Source organism: Vombatus ursinus, unplaced genomic scaffold, assembly GCF_900497805.2.
Source record: "Vombatus ursinus unplaced genomic scaffold, bare-nosed wombat genome assembly UNPS02014802.1, whole genome shotgun sequence".
Lineage (NCBI taxonomy): Eukaryota > Metazoa > Chordata > Mammalia > Diprotodontia > Vombatidae > Vombatus > Vombatus ursinus.
This window is the reverse complement of record NW_020954580.1, coordinates 10,389,722-10,411,953: the sequence shown is the minus strand read 5'-3', so window position 1 is coordinate 10,411,953 and position 22,232 is coordinate 10,389,722. Positions and strand designations below refer to the sequence as shown.

Genomic DNA, 22,232 nt, shown 5'->3' with positions numbered 1-22,232 from the left:
CTGCTGATTACTTTTTACAACCCAGACACATGTCTATTGCTATAAACCTGTTCTCAGAATACTGTAAAACCTTGTTTGCAAGCATAAAGAAAGGCTGCTCAGTGGTCTTTTCTACAATCTTTAACACAATTAAAACTTACATTCAACTATTAGTTTTACTCCATTACTATCTGATTTAGGTTTCTCACACCAATATCTCAATTGTAGTGCATTGAGTTATTTAATATCTGAATTCCATTAGTGGAAAGAGCCAAGGTTTAAGGATAATAGAGACTGTGCATTGAAATTCTTTTGAACTACTTGTAACTAATCAGAGGCAAATCATTTCATCTCTTCATGGCTTAGGAAACAAATCTCTGTATCTTAGTCAAAGTAATATATGAAATCCAGGTGCTAAACCTGAACTGAAATTTCCTAGGTAAAATAATTCCTGAAGGGATCAATTTTAGTTAATATATTGCCAAAGACTTACTCTCTATACCTCAAACTGAAGAGTAGGTACTTGCTTGAACTCCTTTTATTTGGGATTTTAAAGCTATTATATCAATCCCAATAAACAGGTTGAGGACATGGCCTTAATTGACTATATTATCTTTTAATATGTCCAATTATTCTCTTTAAATATTTGTTTTCAGCCTACCCCTCCGGTATTCCCATGGAAGCAGCTGGGTATATTTAATATTAGGACCATATGCAGAAGTCTTTGAGGAGGGGGATGGCTCTTCCTATTCATGAAGCCTGCATACTTCTGTTGGTAATCTCTGGTTTGGTCACCCCAGCTGCCATCAATCATGAAGACTACCCTGCTGATGAAGGTGACCAGGCCTCAAGTAATGACAATCTGATCTTTGATGACTATCGAGGGAAAGGGTGTGTGGATGACAGCGGCTTTGTATACAAATTGGGAGAACGTTTTTTCCCAGGGCATTCCAACTGTCCATGTGTCTGTGCTCTGGATGGACCTGTTTGTGACCAACCAGAATGCCCTAAAATTCACCCCAAATGTACTAAAGTGGAACACAATGGATGCTGTCCTGAGTGCAAAGAAGTGAAAAACTTTTGTGAATATCATGGGAAAAGTTACAAAATCTTGGAGGAATTTAAGGTATGAGTTACCCTCCATATTTATTCAATACTAACATGCCACTCCAGTTATTTTCAATATTGGTACATGAAAGTTATTGTTATGCCAAAATGTTCTCCATTATATCAAGAAATGTAATTCCATTTAGCATGCAGCTATTCATGATCCAAATGACAGTAAACTCACCTGTTGATCTGTAAAGGTTTTAGGTAGGTTTATTTAATAGCTGGAATGTGGTAACAGCCAAATTATTTCTACAAAGGGTTTAAATCTGTATTAAGGCATATTTACATAACAATCTGGTGAAGAATGAAGGAACCTTGTTTATAGACTACATTTTTATTAGATTAGCATAAAAATATTATGTGTGTACCTTAAAAAAAAAGCTTTGTGCAACTCAACCAATATATGAAGTACATTCTACTTAGTCTCCATAGTTAGTGTGTAAAGGTAAGTTCTACAAACAGATGGGCAGTCCTGAGTCCATAAAACAGAAGTATCATTTATTTTAAAACAGAAGTATTAGTCCTTATTGCAAGTATACCACATTTTCTCATGCATTGGCCCACTAAAGAATGTCTTGAGTATAAGATAATCCTTTACAGGCATAAAAAACACCTAAAATCCAGATTGTAATTTTTTTTTCTTGATCAATCCCTTTAACCCATTGTTTTCTTGACTCCTAATCCCTATTGTCAAGAATTACAAAGGACATTGTCATTCCTTGCATTGAATTGTCTTTTCTCTCATAGCTAGTTGTAATTAGGACATCCTACAAGTCAGGTCTTAGACTTAAATATTTTACTAAGAGCATCAAAAAGATGTCCTTTATGAATGTAATGGTAGTGTGTGCCCAAGAATGTCTGAGATTTTAATGGTTTGCTACCATAGGGCCAGCTTTCATTCCATGTACAAATTCTGTTACAAGATTCTCAGAAACTTGCCAATAGCTAGAAAAGAACTAGCTTGCTATTGCAGGACCTTTCTTTCAATACTAGAGGGAAGAATGTTCTGTGCTAAAGAATGTTCTATGCTAAAGAAAAGACTTTAAGTGTCAATTGATGCTTGAAGACATTACCCAGATAATAAAATTATCTTTCCCATAGTCAAGGGGGAAAGGGGACATGCTGCTGCTGCATTGGCCATGCGATCTTTTCACTCAGTTCATTGCAGCTCATGAATACTGTTTTCCACAAGCCACTGTATGAGTTCAGATTGATGATCTAGTCACTTGTGTAGTGCTTTATGACCATCCCATTCCCTTGGTTGAATAAAATATGCAAACTATCATTCTAAAAACATGAAAAGATAGATAATGATGATGATTTTCAATAGAAGTAAAATTTCACCAAATATTGGTCTCTCCTCCATTAGAATATAATTTCAGTGGGAGTAATTCTAATACCAATATGACTGTTGCTATTAAACTCTAGTTAATCACATCTTTCTCCTTATCAACCACCTAAGTACTAAGATGTTTACAAGCTATAAGCACATGTTGCCATCAAATACTCATTTTTTTAAGTTTATAGGAATGAAGTACTAGTACTAAAAACATAAGATGATTCTGGGCATAATTTTAAAATCATATCATCCCCTGCAGGCCAGCATCTACCCTCAGGGTTGCTATTTTCACAGCAACATTACATAGCATTGGATAGACCACCTCTACCTCATGTTATTCCTGCCCAAAATCAATCACACAATCAATATTTCTGAAATATTCAATTCATAATATAATATATTTAGATCATAATATAATATATCAATATTTGGGCCTTAGAAGCTTTTGAGTCCAACTCTTTCATTTTATATATAAGGCACCAGAGACACAGAGAGATTAAGTGCCCATAGTCACAATGTTTAAGGCAGGATTTGAATCCGAGTCTTCCTAACTCCAGTTCCCAATGGTTTGTCCTCTATATCATGCTGCAAAACAATAGGGAATAACAAGTGCTGATTTGTATGTCAAAAGTCCTCAATACTATTGAAGTTGTTATAAAATTGAAATCGGGGAGTAGGATAAGTGACCAGAAGCCATTTTTACATTTGAAATAATAAAGTCCCTCAATCTTATGTCTGAAAGAGACTTTAGAGATCTCATTGTCCAAATTCTTAATTTTACAAATAAGTAAGCCCAGAGGGGTGATTTTAGAGACTCAAAGTTACAAAGTTAGTCTACTCTAAAATATTGCATTACAAGCAATTCTACAATCAAAAAGTATCATTTTCTTCAACACTCAATGGGTTTCTACAGTCTTTTAATCAACTCTAAATTCTTCTATTTTCAAACTTCATGCCAAATTCCTTAATAATAAAAATTACTTAAATGGAAGGAGCCCCTGACTCTTAAGGGTCCACTACTGGTTAATTTAAATCTTGATTTTGAAATTTTATAGCACTTAACATTTCTTAATATCATCTGAAAGTTTCAATCATTCTAACACAGTTCCTGATTATGCACAATTTTGTTCTCAGTCATAGAACCCATTAAGATTAGTTAAAAAGTTTAAAAAAAAACAGTGGAAAGTGTTTACTATTTCTCACACATATTATGAATATAATTAATCCAAATTCTACCAGCCTGCTTTGGGAGGATAAAAGAATTGTCACATTTCAGGTGAGAGAATTACCTTATATACCAGTTATTCATCCAGCAAGTATTTACTGAATACCTACTCCATTTAAAGTGTTGTATTATGGGTTGCATTATCTTGCAGAATACATTTATCCAAAAATAAAAAAAGGATATCAATGTGAAATGCACTGTGCTAGTCACTAAGAGAGGACCAAAGATGTAGTCCTTGCCTTCAAGGAGCATATAATCATAAATAAAAGACATAGCTTTAGCTCTTATAAAACCAGTAATCCAATAGGGAATTGGAAAGGTATATACATGTTGACACAAAAACTGACCAAAAAAAGTGTAATGTAATTTAATACTGAAGAAAGTGCTGGTGAAATGGAGAGTAGGAGGAAAATGATCAACATGATAACTTTGCAACATGGTTAAGCAGGGAAGATTTTTGGAAAGAAGTTAATTTGTCCTAATCTTGTGGAAATAGATTAGTGTAGGGAAAAAAGGGTGGTACCTTGAAGAGTAAACAGCTTGAGCAAAAGTACAGGAATAGGAGCAAACAATGTTCATGGAATGTGAGTGCAGGGTGAGAAGCAGTAAAATGAACAGCCTGGCCAACCTGAAAAGTTTACTGAAATAGTATCTAAATAGATTGAGTGTGATCCAGTGACAGGGGACAGAAAAAAAATTAACAAAAGATCAAGACATTTAAGCTAAGAAGCTAAGCTTTGACTTGAATAGTAATATGGAGCCAATGTGGGTTTTGGTTAAGAAAGAGACATGGGGAAAATAATGTTTGAGAAAGATTATCCTGGTGGCTTTGTTCCAGGATGATTCAGTGAGGATTGAGGGCAATAAATGTGGATGGGAATTTTAGAGAGAATAGGTAGGAGGCTACTGGAAGTAAAGTAAGCACTAAATGTTTGCTTGCGTTGCAACTGAGGCCATGAATGATGGACATTTTTTGGTCCATGAATGATAGACAACTTTTATTGGACTTCCAAATGGTTTGCTTTGAAATGGCTTACATTCTATTGTCATTTGTTAATTTCTTCATGTCAAGAAATCCCAGAAGGGCTTAGAGAAGGGTACAAAAGGGAATTTACTCCTGTGATTTATAAGGCATGGTACTGGAGCTCTTAGATCCTTTGTAACCCATTTAGCTCTGACTCTGTCTCCATTCCAGTCCCTTGGAGAGCCCCAAAATGCATTGATTACTCAACTACACAAGAAAATCTTTACCTACAATGTTGCCAAAAAATAAATAAATAAACCACTTATTTTCAATTTTGGCTAATCACAGTCAAATGAAAATTGAAGATGATGATATAGTGCTTTTTAAATTTCTAATAAAGAATCTTTTCCCACAACTTACAAATAGGAGCCTGGAAAAATTGATAAATGGCTCTACCTTTTTTTGAAAGCTCCAACTTCTCCTGTGTTCTAATAATGTCATATTAAGAGAAAGGTCAGTGCTAGCACATCCTGTCATCTTTCTTTGAAGTGTGGCTGGGACAAGTAAGAGTGTAACACTTTCAAAAATAAAAAATACATAAATTACAATTTATTTTTTTCTAATTTTGAAATTTATGCACTCATGGCCTATCTTATCCTGAGCTTCATTTACAAGGAAATATATAATGGGGATGGAGGTGGGATATTTTCAAAATATTGTTTTGTGAGAACTTAGTCCTTTTGAATATTCCCCTATATTCTCATGTCTTTCTTGATAAATCTGGGTACCACACATTATCAGTCATTGTAAATGGAGCTGTGTCTGGGTTTCCTATTTCCATTTCTGCTAGGTTGCAAAGTCAGTCTTCATTTAAAAGTGACTTTCTACATTGACTCCCACAGGTTGTCAATGGTTGAAGACTGCCTCTCCCAATCCATCCTCTTACAGGCCTTTGTTTTGCTTCAGCAGTACTTTTTGGATCAGATATTGCTTTTCTCAAGGTGCATTGACTTTTTGTTGCTTCACCTCACTGTGGGTAAAGGAAAGAGATATACGTGCTGTTTATAATGCTGCAAGATTCATAGTGTTTTATATTGTTAAACATATCCCTCTTGCTTTCCCTTTGCATGCATTTTGAGTTTGTGGTTACATAAATAAACATGCTTCTCTCTATCTCACACACACACACACATACACACAAACACACACTTTGTGTTGTGTTAAAGTCATACGTTTTTCTCAAATTTTGACTTGGATATCTGAAGAAAATGGGATGGAATGGTAAGGTATATGGGAAGAAAAGTGTCCGCTGGCTTTATTTCACCAAGTTGTTATATCTACAAAGTCCAGTGATGATGGCTTAGTTATTTGTATATTCCCCAGCTACTTACTAGACAGCCTTACATGCCTGCTTTGATCTCCTATCAGGGTGCTTCAACTTTAACATATCCAAAATGAACGTTTCTTCTGATCTAAAACATACCCTCCTTCTTAACTCCCATATTTCAATTAATTACATTACTATGCTCATAGTTACTCAGGTGTAAAACCTTAGGCATGTCTAGTCACTTTGTTTCAATGCCTACACATAATCATACCTTCCTTCCCACCCAGCTCCCAAAAGAATGACTGTATGTTGTCTGTATTTTAGCCTGCATTGTGAAACTGGCATTTTCAAGTGGCTGGTATGATGGTTTGTGAATGGAACAAAATGGGGATTTCTTCTCTTTCCCCAATGTCTCCAATCTTATTAACTCTACCTACATACTCTCCAATCTTCCTCCCTCTTCTTCCCCCCCATGCCCCCACCCCCTGCTGCTTCCATCTTCATTGCCATCATTCTAGTTCAGGACCTCATTATCTCTCACATTGACAGTTCCAATAGCCTCCTAACTCAGTTCTCTGACTCCAGTCATCACACCTTTAATCCATCTTACACACCAATGGTTGCCAGATTAATCTTCCTAATGCATAGACCTGACCATCTTACTTCCCTGCCTTTAAGCCTTCAATGACTCCCTGTTGCCTATGAATAAAATTCAAACTTTTTAGCTTGTCATTCAAGACCTTCCAAAATCTAGCAACAGTCTAACTTTTCAGCTTTATCTCACTCTACTAGCCTTTACATAGTTTATGCTTCAGCCCAGTTGGACTACTTATCATTGCTTAACTACATCCTTCCCTTTTCCCTTTACATGCCTCTACCCTTGCAAACACCAGGAACACCTCCTTCCTCATTTCCACCCGTTGAAATCCTAACAAGACCCCAAGGCCAACCTTCAACGCCACCTTGCCCAAGAAATATTTCCTGTTGCTCTCCAGGCAGAAGTTATATCTCATGACTCTAAATTTTCATGGGTCTTTATGTTTCTCTGATGCCTCAATCACAGTATATTCTATAGTATAGTTGTTTGTATATATCTCTGCACTTAACCTATGAGATCCTTGTGAGTATGGGTGGTTTCATTCATGTTTATAGCCCTCTTCTTTGCACATAGTAGGTGCTCAAAACAAGTTTCTTAAATGCTGAAATAAAATGCAAATGCTGGAAAGTATATAGAAACTGGGTAATAAGGAAGATGCAACAGGTAGTAATTTATTTTTATTTAGATTGAGGAGGAAGCATGTTCAGTGGCAAAGCCCCGACTGGAGTAAAAGGACCTTTCCGTCTGGGTGACCTTGGACAAAGTATCTAATCTTTCTAAGTTTTGCTTTTGTTTTTCTCAAATGTCAAATGAGGGATGGACTAGATAATCTTAAAGGTCCCTTCTAACTCTAAATCCATGACCAATGTTTCTCTGATCCTTAATTTTAAAGCAGATTTCTCAGAAGCTTTGACAAAAGAGGGAAGAGACATACTACCACCCAGAGAAATAGAAACTATCAATGAGTCAATATAGCATAATCTATCGATCAATAAATATTTATTAAGCATCTACTATATGCCAGGCACTGTGCTAAGTTCTGGGGTTACAAAAAGAAATGGAAAGAGTACTACCACAGGAACTGTGAAATATAGGTTCTAATCCCAATTCTCCTAGTAACTAGCTATGTGACCTTGTGCAAGTCACTTAACTTCTCAGGGTCTCAGGTATGTTGTCTATAACTGAGGAAGGAGGTCTAGACTCTATGATCTGTAAGGTCTTTTCCAACTCCAAAACTCAATGATTAAATAAGAGCCAAGATATATACTAATTGGAGGATCAGTGATTCAATACTTTTTTGGAAATAATAACTAAATTTATGTAGGTCTTAAAGGTTTACACAGTGTTTTGTATATGCTTCCTCAATGAATCACCATAACTGTTATAAAGAAACTAGTATTAGGTATCTCTCTTTTACATGAGGAAGTCAGGACTCAGAAATATGAAGTGAAATCCCCTGTGCTCATATAACTAGGAAGTTCTGGTGGCAAAATTTGAACCCAGAACTCCACTAAGTCTAAGTTCTGTACTTTCTTTCTAGCCATGTCATCTTTTGAGGGAGTCACACTACACAAGACTTCTACAATGTTTAAGGGTTTGAAGACTTTGAGGGAAAGAAAGTGCTTAGCAATATGCTGGTATATAATCTTTATAAATGCTTCTTGACTGACTGACTAAAAGGACAGGTTCTCCTTGCCCTATATATAAACCACCGTCCCTCCCACTTCTACCAAATACAGGTAAAGGTAACAAAAAAGATTTTTATAGAAGAGTTAGGACTAGAGTGTTTTGAATGGGAGATTGTGAGAAATGAAAGACAGAGCTCAACTTTACAAGGAGTCAATGAAAAATAAATATGTTGAGTTGAAAGGCTAGAAGTTATATAGCAGATGGTCAATAGAGTTGGTCCAAAGGAATTTGAGGATTCTAGTTTTGGCACAGAGTTAGCACTTGATAAATGTTTTTTCACTTATTCATTGATTCATTCCGGCCAATGGAAACAACTTAGAAGGTTTCATGGAGCAAAAAAATACTTGTTTGGCAAAGCTGATTGCTGAAAAAGAACGCTTCACTGCCCATCCACTCCCCACCCCCATTCCTTTTAGGTGTTATTTCCCCCCTTTAGAGTCCCTTGAGGGCAGTGGCCATATTTTGCTTTTCTTTTTGCCTGGATAACAATAGATGTTTAGTAAATGCTTATTGACTTGACTTAAAGAAACATGAACTAGCAGTGGGTGGCCATTTATGCCAGAGTGGGTTTTGTTTTTCTTCTCTGTGACATAACATTTACATGGTCCCTACTTCATTTCAAAAATGGCATCATTTTTTATTTCACTTCAGAACAATTGAGATTGAGTTCTAATTGTTGCCCCTCTAAAGCTCAGGTGTCCCATTAGGAGCCATAAATAAGCATTCTTAGCTAAAGTCTATGTCACTGAGTCCCCTGCCTTAGCACAGTTGTCAAAGTAATGAGGTAACTCTCCAGAATTTTGTGGACAACAATTTTAAAAAGGGTAATCCCCAAGCATTTTAGGCTCCTCTATTTTGATCTGTTACCTTATGAGTACTTTAATACATTGGACTTAATGTTAATTAAAATTAAATACCAGGGGTTAATTTTTATGTTGGGGCCCTTTTTTATTTTCAAAAACCACAGAAGAATAAATATATTCATAAGCTAAGCAGTAGGTCAAAGCTTTGTTAGAGGACTTAAATTTTTAGCTTTGCAAATTCCCATTTGCAAATTTTCAATTCTTTAGTTGCTGGTCTGTCCATGTCAACTTCCCTAATCCAGAAGCTTCTGAGATTCTTTTTAGCCCTGGAATAAAATACAGCCTCATGTCTGTCACTTAAAGCACTGTCTCCACCATATTTTTCCAGATTGACCACACATTAGTTTTAGTCATGTTCTCTCTATTCATGTCAAACTGGCCTGATTGCTATTCCCTGAACAGGACTCTTCATCTCTCAACTTGGTGCCTTTGTACAAGCTGACCTAGAACCTTCTCCTCACCACCCCTTCATCAAACACTTCCCTTCAAAGAACAGCTCAGATGTCAACTCTTATAGAAGTTCTTTCCTGATCCATCTGCTTGTTAGTGATTCCCTCCCCCCCAAACTGTTTTGTGTGTGTATACATATCGACATATAATATTCTTACTTGTGTACATGTTGATTCCCCCAGTAGAATGTAATCACTTTGAGGGTAGGAGTTATCACTTTTTTTCATCTTTGCATCCTCAGCTCCTAGTGCCGGGTACATGCTAGGCTCTCAATAAATGCTTGTTGCATTAAATGAAAATCAGTTGGCCTAGTTCTCTTAGGATGGAATATCAATTAACTCATGGGATCTTTGTGAAGGTGTGGAGTTGCTTCTTTAGTGGACTCTGTTCAAAATTAGCCACTCATTTTTATTCTGAAGGACCCATTTGGCCAACTATTCCATAGTTAGCTGATAATGAGTATGTGTTTGTGGACCTACTCTCCAATATGCATTGCTGTCTTTCCCATTGAAGATGACATTACTGCTGCTCTTGCTTCTGGATTTAGCAGGCCATGGCTGTGAGTTGCAAGACAGCAGTCCAATCTTTTTAACACCATGTAATTGGGAAGGTGGTACTTTAATTTCCCACTACAATTGATGCTTCCTCAAAACAACCATGTGAGATAAGAAGTATCATTATCCTCTAGATGAGAAAAATGAGTCTCAGAGAGATTGTGTCTTTTACTCAAAAACACAAAGCTAATATGTGCCAAAACTCAAACCCAGTTCTTCGAATTCCAAGTCTAGTGCTCTTTCCATTGGGTCACACTGCCTCTCCTTCATAGGATCATCACAGAAGTTTGACTATTTCCAGACTTGGTGCTTCTTTTGTCCTCACTAGATCATATATTTAGTTGATGGTGGGATGATGACAGCATGAGCTTTACTGTTTTCTGTGTCTTGTTTCATGACTCAGCTTTGCTCATTTCTCATAGGACACATTTATTCCTTTTCTCAAAATTGTTTTAGAAAGAAATATTTATCAGGGCAAGAGTCAAGATATATTCAAAGCTTCTATCCTACATATTCAAAGCTTCTATCCTATACCTTGAGTTTCCTATGTAAATAGGGTGGAGAGAAGCTTTTTCTTATCCCAAGGAACATCCCCCTATGTTACCTGATTGTGTTTAAAGAACTGATTATCAATTTACTGAAGCCTTTTTTATATAGACTCCTGTTCATATCTAGATTAATGGAACAATATTGGGCACATAATGAGTATTGACTCTTGATCATATTGCATTCTAATCAATTAATCGACATGCACTTATTAAGTACCTACTAGCTTCTAGGCACTGTGCTAATAAGCATTGGGGATACAAAGGCAAAAATTGAAGAGTTCCTGCCTTCAAAGAATTTACATTTTAATCAGAGAGAGAATGTGTGCACACTTAATATAGGGAATATACACAAAATGAGTTCAAGATAATTTTGGCAGGAAGGGCAGTAGTACCTAGAAAGATCAGGAAAAGGTTTCAAGTAGAAGGTGGTGTTTGTTCTGAGTCTTGGAGGAAACCAGAGATTCCCAGAGGTGTAAATGAAAAGGGGTACATTCTAGCTATGAGGAAAAGTCAAAGAAAGACCCTGAGAAGGAGCATCATGTTACAGAACAAGTATGCCAATTTTGCTGGACCATGGAATTCATGGAAGAGAGTAATATGTAAAAAAACTGGAAAGGTAGGTTGGAACAAGATGGTGAAGAGCCTTAAATGCCAAAAATAAATTTTAAATTTGACTCCAGAAAGAATAAGCCACTGGAATTTATTAAGTAGGTGAATGACATGGACAGACCTGCTCTTCAGGAAAATTACTTGGTGTTGTATGGAGAATGGATTAGGAAGGAATGAGGTTCCTGGTTGGGAGTCCAAATAGGAAGCTATTTCAATCATCTGTGCAAAAAAAAAATGGTAGCGTGCAAAGAAAGGGACAAATTGGAGAGATGACATAGAGAAAGAAACAAGATTTAGCAATTGGGTAGATGATATTTGGATAACCCTTTAAAGTTTGCAAGGCACATTATTTTATCTGAGCCTTACAACAACCCTGAGAGGCAGGTATGGCAAATATTATTGTCCACGTTTTACAGTTGAGGAAATTGAGACTAGGAGAGATTAAGTAACTAGGACTAGGGAGTGTGGGCAAAATTAAAGCCTCCAATTTGAATTTAACAGCTCTTATTGGAAAGGTTTAGAAGACAGAATCCTGAATCAATATCTAAAATGGGACTTTGAAGTTGTCTGCAGACTTAAACTCTTCAGGCAATCCTTATCCTTTAGTTAATCAGGAGATGGTTTACTTCTCTATGTTAAAGTTTTGCATCAGTAACCTAAGTCAATTGTAACTTCTTCTGACTTGTCTCCCTTCTCCCTGAATTGCTGGTTCACTATAAAGCCATTTTGGTAATATGTTAATGGCCTATGAGTGAATGATGGCTGACACAAGAAGCAAAACAAACTAAAATTAGCCTTCTGGGAACGTTTTCTAGCAATAGCCCTTTCTGGTCTTAAGAAGTTGACCTAGCATTTCACTAAGGATACAAGGAAAGCCATGAGGGGCTCTGGTTTGAACAGATCCCTTAATACCAATCCTCATTCTCCTAGTAACTTCTCCAGGGAATAGCAAAACTCAATCCAGTAGTGCTTTAGTCTCTCTATCTGTAGGGTGATTATAACAGAACCAACACATGGTTCCAGTAAAGAATAAATGTTACAAGTAATTTCAAAGTGTTAAAACTGTAAGTCAAATTCCAAACTTTTACTTAATTTCTCTGTGTGTGTGTGTGTGATGTCAAATATTGATTGGAATAAGTAGACCATTAGCTGAGACTCAGAAATCATTTTCTATACCTACTTCCCAATATGACTGTTTATGCTGTATTTGGGTTTGACCTCAATTACAAAGTATCTGAGGCAATGTAGAATTCTCCTATAGTCCGACTCTAGGTTTCTTCCACTTTTGAGAACTGAGCCAGGGGGTTTAGAGGTGAAAGAGATCTTAGAGATCTACTCCAAGCTGAAGTGCAGAGAAGTTCAATGGTTTGTCTAAAGCCAAATAGCTAAGTAGTGACAATCAGACCTAGGCTCCAGATTTCCAAACTCCCAGGACGGTGTTGTTTTTGACACTGAATTAAGGCACTGTTTCAAAGGGAGAAGGGGAAAGGAAGGGAGGGAAAACATTCTCTCTCTTTCTCTATATGTATGTGTGTGTGTGTGTATATATCTATATATATATAGAGAGAGAGATATATACACACACACATATATATACATGCACACATATTTATTTATTTATGTATATACATATACATTGTATACATATATATGTTATATGTGCATACATATATCCATACATAGATTCATAGAGAGATACATTGACAGATACATAGATAAGTAAATAAAATAGGCAAAGAGGCAGACTAGAATGCACAAATGTGGTAGGAAAAGTTCGTTTCTTCCAGTTGACTGGGGATATGCAAATAAACTGACTAAATTTGGAAAACTTCACCAAGACACCCTATATCCCTGACTCCAGTTACAGGTAATTAACCATATTAAAATATTGACACATGGGCAGCTCCTATTGAAATCAAATGTTGACTTGAGTTATAGTAGTAGTGATATGGAGCTTAAGTTTGTAAAGGCAGTACCCCCAAAGAACACTGGTCTTCAAACCAAGTGAAATCAAACCTTGAATTAAATAAATATCTTCACTCAGGAGCCACAAGTCAGATTATTTAGTTATAAACAACACAGGCCTCCATCATAGAACTTGGATTCAATAACATCTATTTTTACCAAGAAAAACCTTACTCTAGAAGGGACTCAAGGGACCAGTTTGGACTTTATTTGCCCTCCCATCTTTGTCAAGTCAAGGACTAATTTCCTTGACTAAATTCCAAGGATTAATTTCCATTCTTCCCATCAGCTACCAAATTTCATTGTGGGGCAAGGATGGAGAAAAGTCGAGGAGTATCATCATCTCCATTTCCAGCTAGGTATGATTAGGACAGAGGGAGAAAGCATAGTGCCCATTCATATCTATGTTTGGAAGAGGTGAACAATTGGTGATAACATTCTGCTAATTCTACCTGATTCAACAAAGAGTCTGCTTGTTGTGAGACCCCAGACAATTGGGGTCTCACAAAAGTACCCAAACAGGCACTCAATTGCAATTTAAGTCATTCATTATACGTAAAAGAAATATTGACTGACATCAACACATAACGTACCCAATCAGAAAATCATGTTTTGTGGGAGTCACATTATTTAACCTCCTTCAACCTATTTGAGGAAACTTCTTCCCATTAGATTTACATCTGATATTTCTCTATTGGTCATATGGATTAGTCTCAATTCACTGGGCACTAAGGTATTTTCCCTCTATTTATACCCATATTCACCCTCATATACATACATATATACACACATACACTTTACCTTAGCAGTATGCAATTTGGCTCAGAGTTCTGTTTTTCATAGGTGAAAGATACATGTATATATGTGTATTGTGAATATGTTTACATATATATTTATATAAGATATATATTTTATATCAACATATTTATTATCATATACCATGCATGATAATTCAATTCTCTGTACATTTTCTGATTATAATGGCTCTTTTCATTCTAAAAATATGAAGACCTTTACTCTGCACAGATGTATGAGATCTTATTATATTCCCACTTACTGAGAATTCACAGATGACAAAGATGAGCACAGATTGCAACTTTCCAGCTTTGTAAATACTTCATGTCATATATTTCATCACACAAAGAAGCAAGTATGCATTTTGAATTTAATGCAACATTACAGGAAATACTGTTAATGAATTGGTAAGTGAAAAGCAAGAGTAGATAAGGTTTGTTTGCTGAGTCATTTGTTAGTTAAACCTTGTCTGAGTTTTAATACAGAAAACGTGTAGCCTAATGCATGATATGAATTTAAAGGCATCAGTCAAACAACTGGTCAATAAAGGTTTATTAAGTGCCTACTGTGTGCCAGACACAGTAATATGCTAATCTCTGGGGAAACAAAGAAAAGGGAAAAGACAGACCCTGCTCTTGAGGCCCTCACAGTCTGTTATCACAGACAACATGCAAACCACTATGTACAAACAAGACTTAAATAGAAGAAACTGGAGATAACCTCAGAGGGAAGGCACTAGTAGTAAGGGGCACTGAGAAAGGATTCTCAAAGATGAGATTTTAGCAGGAACTTGCTGGAAGCCAGGGAAGCCAAGAGGGAGAGATGAGGGGGCATGAGGAACAGCCAGTGAAAATGCCCACAGTCTGTAGATGCCGAATCTTGTATGAGGAGCAGCAGGGAAGCCAGTGTCACTGAATCGCAGAGTTTGTTGAGGGCATAAAGAGGCTGGAAAAGTAGGAGGAGGCTAGCTTGTGAAGGGCTTTTGATGCCAAACAGAGGCTTTTATTTTTGATCCTGGAGATGATAGGGAGGAGGATAATGATGTATATATTATCATTTCAGTTAAGAATATGAAGGTGCTTATTTTTCAGAGCATGTGTATATAATATGCATGTAGATCAATTCATCAAGTGCTACAAATGTGACATATATGTAACATTTCATAGATTCTTGAATAACATATATTATATATACATATATATATATATAAACATTTCATGAATCAATATTCTCAAACAGGTGTTCAAGGAGGAGTAAGGTTCGGAAATAGCCTAGCCTCTGGTCTTCAGACAATTACAAGGCATTCTATATAAAAATCAATGCATACGCTTTAGGCACAATTATTTTTCTCTTCCATAGGATATAATATCTCTGATGTGTGTCCTAGAGCTTGTTCCATGTGCCTAACTCCCATCAGCGCAAAGAAGTCCACACCCAGGACTCATAGGCCACACATCATTCAAAGCCTCATGGCAAATGTGCTATGAGTAGAATAGATATGTCTCCTGAAAACTAGCTGGAATCACAAAATATTAGTCCTAGAAAGGGACCTAGGAATCATCCATTACAACTGCCTTATCTTAGAGATGAAGAATTTGGGTGAAGAATCATTTCCCTGAGAGATGAAGTGAATTGCCTTAAAGCCACAATCTATACTAGTGTGGCAAACAAGTATCCTTTACAAAAACCAAAGAGAATATCACTCCTCTAGCATAAAAGTCATCGTTTCCTCATAGTGTTTTCCACGCAAGGATTAGTAGAAGCTCCCTTCAGAGTTCTGAGGATGCTGAGCAGACCACCATAATTTCCAGAAAACTCACTTCTTTCCCCTTGCAGAAAGGACATCTCTCCTATTTCTGAGGATGTTGGGAAGAAAAACTAAAGTTGCTGATTCTAACTTTCATTTTTTTTTCAGCCTTTTAAAACAGCACCTTAAAATAACAGACGTGTGACTACTGAAAGTTAGAAAGCTTCATTAGGGAAGATAAAGAACAAGTATCTAGAATTTCCCTTTTTTTAATGAGAAGCTAAACTTTCACAGTAAAGCTTCAAGGCACTCCAGTCAAGACACCAGAAATCCTGAGCAAAACTCACATTGTTAAAATTGTTTTAGCAAGGATCTGACAGGAGATTGAAATGACTTGTTTCTAAATAAGAAACTAATTACTTAACCACAACTAGCATTTCACTCACAACTCATCCACAGTCTGAGGACAAGCATGGTTATATTTCAGAACTTATTTTCCATCCTGAATAAGGTATCTTTGTCTTTAAAAAAAAAACTTTCACATTTCAAAGGTTTCATAATACAGAAGACATTGCTAAATCATGCTGTAATAAAAAAAATCACCATATTAGTTTTTCAGCTACCCAGCCACTGAAATCAGAGAAAGATAAAAAACTAAACATCAAAGGAAAGTATGATTTATCAGCTACTACTGTCCAATTTCACTGACAAAGCCTGGAAGTATGATATTAGTATATCTCTGTCAGAGTCTCACAAAAGAGTATATGAAATGCTACAGAGATTTGTCAAATCATGAGCTAGAACCAAGTGAAAAGGTGCTGCTGTACCAGTGACTGAAGCTATAGCCTATGTTTTATTATCATCATTTTTAAATAATACTTCATTTAGAATCTTCTTGGCATAGCGGGTAGTCAAGAGTGTTTCTTCTACTCAGTTTTTTTCAGTCATGTCCCACTTTTTTGTGACCCCATTTGGGGTTTTCTTGGCAGAAATACTGGAGTGGTTTGCCATTTCCTCCTCTAGCTCATTTTACAGATGAGGAAACTGAAGCAATCAAGGTTAAGTGATTTGCCCAGGGTCACACAGCTAGTAAGTGTCTGAGGCCAGATTTGAACTCACATCTTCCTGACTCCAGGTTCAATGCTCGATCTACTGTGCCATCTAGCTCCCCCTAGCCAAAAACACTCCGGTTCAGATCTTTTGTCTGATACTGAAGAACTTTTGTATCAATTGTGAAACATGAGAGACACTGGCACAGGACTGCCCAACATGGCATGCCTTCATCAAAGAAGGCCCTGTGCTCTATGAGCAAAGCAGAATCACAGTAGCACAAAGGAATGAGACACACCGATCTAGAGACATCCCCATCCCAAATGTTCAAATGGACTATTTGTGCCCAACCTTATACTGGACTGATCAGCCACAGTGGAACATACTTGACCTTGACCAACATCATGATGTCATTTGGTCCTCTTCTAATATGAAGGGCAAACAACAATATGACCTTAAGCAAGTCACTTCTAGTCTATATGCCTGGGGCAGCTACTTATCTAGTGAGTCATAGATAGGCTATCAAGCTGAATTGTAGGAAAGGATTCCAATCCTAAGGATTTTCTGTTGATGAATATACAGTTCTTCAGCACTTGAGGAGCGTAATGAAAAGAGAGGTTTAGTGGTAGAAAACTTGTTGCAGGCCTGAGTTAAAACGCTCCTCTGACATTCTGATTTGAGTCCCCTGAGCAGGTCACTGGACTCCGTGCCTCAGAAAACTCACTAAGGTTATACCTTGCAGAACAACTGCCAACCTGAGTTGGTAAAAGTCTTTTTTTCTTAATCACAGGTCTAGCCTCCCTTTCCTAAATCTCCCCAAAACTGGAAATGTGACCCTGGGCAAATCCCATAATTTTTCTGGTGTTGAATTTGAGAGCTCCTACACTAGGAAAATTGCAGATCCCACTAGGAAAATTACAGGTCCCTCGTGTATCCGCATAAGTAGTCTAAGATATGGGCAACTAGGTTATGCAGTGGATAGAGCACCGGGCCTGGAGTCAGGAGACCTGGCCTTAGACACTCATTCTGTGACCTTGAGCGAGTTACTTAACCCTGTTTGCCTCCATTTCCTCATCTGTAAAATGAACTGGAGAAGGAAATGGCAAACCACTTCAGTTTCTTTGGCAAGAAAACTCACAACGTGGTCATGAAAAGTTGGAAACAACTGAACAATAACAACTCCAACATCTTAATCCATCTTTATATCATTACCATTAAGAGTATCAATTATGGTATCAGCCTTGGATTCGTCCAAGGTCACAAAAGCTGTTAAGTAGTAGAAAACAGGTCTGTTGACCCCAGGTCCAATGCTTTTTGCAGAATAAGGTGACTTCTTTCCCTTAAGAAGATTTAGCTGGGCTCTTCATGCATCAGTGACAAAGTGATGCATCTGACTAAAATGTCAGATTTTTTTTAACACATAGTCTGTATGCTTTCACCATTGCAAATAGGTTTAATTTTTTTCAGGGCTTTATTCCCCAGGCTCCCAGAGTTTGAAGAACACTGAATTCTGTCCCATCCACTCAAAACTACTTTGCTAAGTTATAGCTCACTAGGGTTCCTTATGATATTTTTCTCTTATTGTTCCTTCAATGCACTATCTGTCTTTTGCCTTGTTAATAGTTCTCTCTCCCTGTGGAACTGTAGTGGCAAAATGCTTCATCCCTCTTCTTACTCCCACCCCCTCATTTAGTCTTGTTTCATGTTGTTGTGAATGACTGGCATTTCTCTGATATCAGCAATCTCTCCTTCTCAGTTCAAGTGAAAAATTTCAAAGCCATACAGTTTCTCCCTTTTTTTTCCCCAAATTACACAGATGGATGATAAGAGAGAAATCTTCCACATAAAGACATATAGAGACTACTCAAAACCTCTCAGTAACACTTCAAGGGTCCTTTCCTACACCAGACCTGACTGTCAGTCTAGTTTATCAGTGAAGGACTAATGTTTGCCTGTTCAAGTCGTTTTCAGGATCTTGGGTGTGATGCTCTGTTGCTGGCTTGACTTTATCTTGTACCCAATGGCCTTTGCCTATGCCTTTGGGTTCTCCTTCAAAGATTTCAGTCAGAAGGAGAAGAAATATATTTTCCCCTCACAGTACCCAACTATTTCCTGGAGAACCCTTTGTCACTTACCCATCAAAACACAACAACTAGAAATACCTCTATCTAGTCAGCCAAATGGAGATTACTTTCTGTCCTGATCTGTGCTGTAATATTTGTACAGACTGCTTTTGAGATCTCCAAGGAATCCTTCCTTTCCAGATTGCCTCAGTATTCCTTGAGGACATTCAGACAAAAATCTCTGCCTACCATGTACAGGGAAGCGAGGTAGAAAGCAATTAATGTAGAATTTTGCCTATTCTTTGCAAAGCCTCTCAAGTGCTTCAGGATATGATTTAAGGAATAAATATCATCTATGAATAAGATCCCCATCCTTGTGTTTCATTCCTGATGACTAATTTTCAATATTAAATTAGCTCTTTTTGTGTTTGCTAATTGATCTTTCACTATTCTGCTTTAGCTCAGAGGTAGAGGTAAACAAACAGAGAAGACTGTCCCTGGCTCTGTTTTCCATGCTCTCAGTATACTCAGATGACCTCATCAATATTCTCTTGCATTTGGCTCATAATATATCCTAGTCCCAGCCCATAACCCTGAAACATCCATAGTCTCTATGCAAGTGAAGTCAAGGATACTCTTTCCAATCATTTACATGCAAGTATCTTCTACACATGTGTGGTGAGTTTCTGGCAAATACTTAGAAAAGAGCACACTGGACTTTATTATCCCAAAGTACTAACTGCCACAATTAATGCAGTTTGTATATTTCATTTTACCCTTATAGAAATTGCCTTAATCAGCACTATATAAGCATTTAGCTCTTCCAGGGAATTGGCAATATAAATTTAACGACCAATTCCTCTTATTCAAAAACTGTATTCCAAAGATTCTACTTTGGCTGAGACATTATTGTTCCATCTCCAAGCCCACAATATGATCCCCTTTGTAGTCATTTACATTAGTCAGTCAGTCAGTCAACAAGAATTGATCAAGTGCTTATGACACACCAGGCTAAGTGCTAGGGACACAAATGAAGTTAAAAACATGATCCCTGTCTTCAAGGAGCTCACATTCTATTGGCGGAAACAACATTCATCTATATACATACATGCTATATACAGCGTGAATGGAAGGTCATCTCACATATCTAATGATTCCTAGTCACAAAATAACTTCAAATATCTTAATCCATCCTTATAGCATTCCTATGAAGTCTCAGTCTAAATAGAATGTAATTTCAAAAAAAAAAAAGACTAGTAATGGGAGGCACTAGTAGCACTTTTTATAGAAGATAGGATTTGAGTCAAGGATTAAAGATAAGAAAAGATAAGACGTGGAAGTGAGGGAAGAAATAGCGTGGAGTTGGAAGATGGAGTATTAGAATGTAAGGAATAGCAAGGTGGCCAGTGTATCTATATCATAGAGTATGTAGAGGCAAGTAAGGTTTAAGAAGACTGGAAAGATCTGAAAGGGATGGGTTATAAAGGCTTTAAATGACAAACAAAACACTGAATATTTGATCCTGGAGGTCATAGGGAGCCACTGGAGTTTATTGAGTATAGGGGTGATGTGGTCAACCTTGTACTTAAGGAAAATTATTTTGGTGGCTGAGTGGGGGATAGACTGGAGTAGCAAGAGACTTAAAGCAGGAAGACCAACAATAAAGCTACAACACTTACCTAGGCATGAAGTGATAAGGGCCCATACCAGGACTATGATGGTGTCAGAGGAGAGAAGGGGGCATATACAAGAGATACTGTGAAAGTAGGAATTAACCTTGATTGGACACAAGGGTGAATTTGAGTGAGGAATCGATGATAACACATGGTCTGATCTCAAGTCCTCCAACCAAGAAGTTGCCACAAACGTAGAGTAGTTTTAATCAATGAGATAGCAAATGGCCCATCAACTGAATTTTAATTGCCCTTAAAACAAAAGAATCAAACCAATTCCCTATTGGAAGAGTTGGCAGTCCACTATGTGGTTGCTCTGTATAAATGACTAGCTAGATACATGAGAGGCTATGAATTCTGGAAAATGCTTAGGTCTGTTCTAAGAGGAGGTACACCTGGGAGCTCCCCAATGCAGACTTACTGGCATCAGACCCTTTGGACTGCAGTGTTCCAAATCTTCCCTCTGCATTTGAAAGGAATGAGACTTGCTGGAGAAAACATGGATATTCACCACAGACACACTCCACATGTTCTTAGCTCCAAGAGAAATCTGCTGGTTGGGTGTCCTTTTCATTTGGCATTATCTTCTCCTCCATTGATATTTTTCAACTTTCTGAAACATGTTTCCTCACCTATTATTGGGTTCCTGGATTTAGAAGACCTATTTGAAATGTTGGCTCTGCCTCTTCCTGCCTGGACAAATCAGTTAACTTCTCTGTACTTCCATCTTCTCTTCTATAAGTTGATATAACAATATTTGCACTATATAACCCACAAAGTTGTTAGTAATAATAGCTTATATTTATGCTGTTCTTTGTTTACAAAAGGGTTTTATCTATTTGTCTCATATAAACCTCACAACTCTGAGATAAGTAGTATAGGTCTTATTATCCCCATTTTACTGATAATGAAACTGAGGCTCAGAAAGGTTAAATGACTTTTCCATAGTCAAACAGCTGGTAAGTTTCAGAGGTAGTCTTCAAATCCAGATCTTTCCTGAACCAAGGTGCAATATACTTCCTATTAGATTATATAGTGATTCTAATTGCAAGGAAAGCATTTTAAACATTAAAGCCCAGCATAAATTTTAAGTTTTATTAACGATGATATAAACTAGTGGAACAACTATGGCAAAAGGCTAATGTTTTTCTCAACTATGAGCTTTGGTCCTTTTTAAAATGTCTGAATAGTGTACTGAATGGAACCTCCAGACCAGAGGGAAAATTACAAACATCATAGGAAAATGTATCTGTAAAACTTGGACATTAGGATTTTCCTGATATGTCTCATGGGGCCAAGTTCTATATCCTTTTCTTGGGGGAAAAACTGAGCCTCTTCAGAAACAATGCCATTGCATCATATATGGTATGTAATTTATCCAAATCTTGGTGGCTGCTGTAACAATAAACATTTAGATTTATATAGCACACTGTTTTAAAAAGCACCTTATGTAAATAACTCATTCGAGCCTCACTACAACAAGGTGATTTATATGTTGTTGTTAGTTTCTTTTTGGACCTGAGAAATCATTCCTACAGGAAACTCCCAAGTAATTTTCTGTCTTAGAGAGTAGCCTGGGGGAATTCAAGGCTGGACCTTTATACAATATGTCATGCTCCCTCTCATGAAGTAAACAATGCAAGTATTACTATCATCTCCATTTTACAGATTGTGAAAAGAGGCT

At 37.0% G+C, this 22,232-nt stretch overlaps 1 protein-coding gene across 1 annotated transcript in view; it reads left to right on the top strand.

The window, feature by feature from the left end:
• The first annotated feature begins 691 nt into the window (after positions 1 to 691).
• VWC2L (von Willebrand factor C domain containing 2 like) overlaps positions 692 to 22,232 on the top strand; it is a 167,617-nt gene continuing 146,076 nt past the window's right edge. Inside the window, exon 1 of the mRNA XM_027873480.1 lies at positions 692 to 1,105. Within this exon, the coding sequence (XP_027729281.1) occupies positions 692 to 1,105 (414 nt within the window). The remainder of the gene's footprint in view (positions 1,106 to 22,232) is intronic.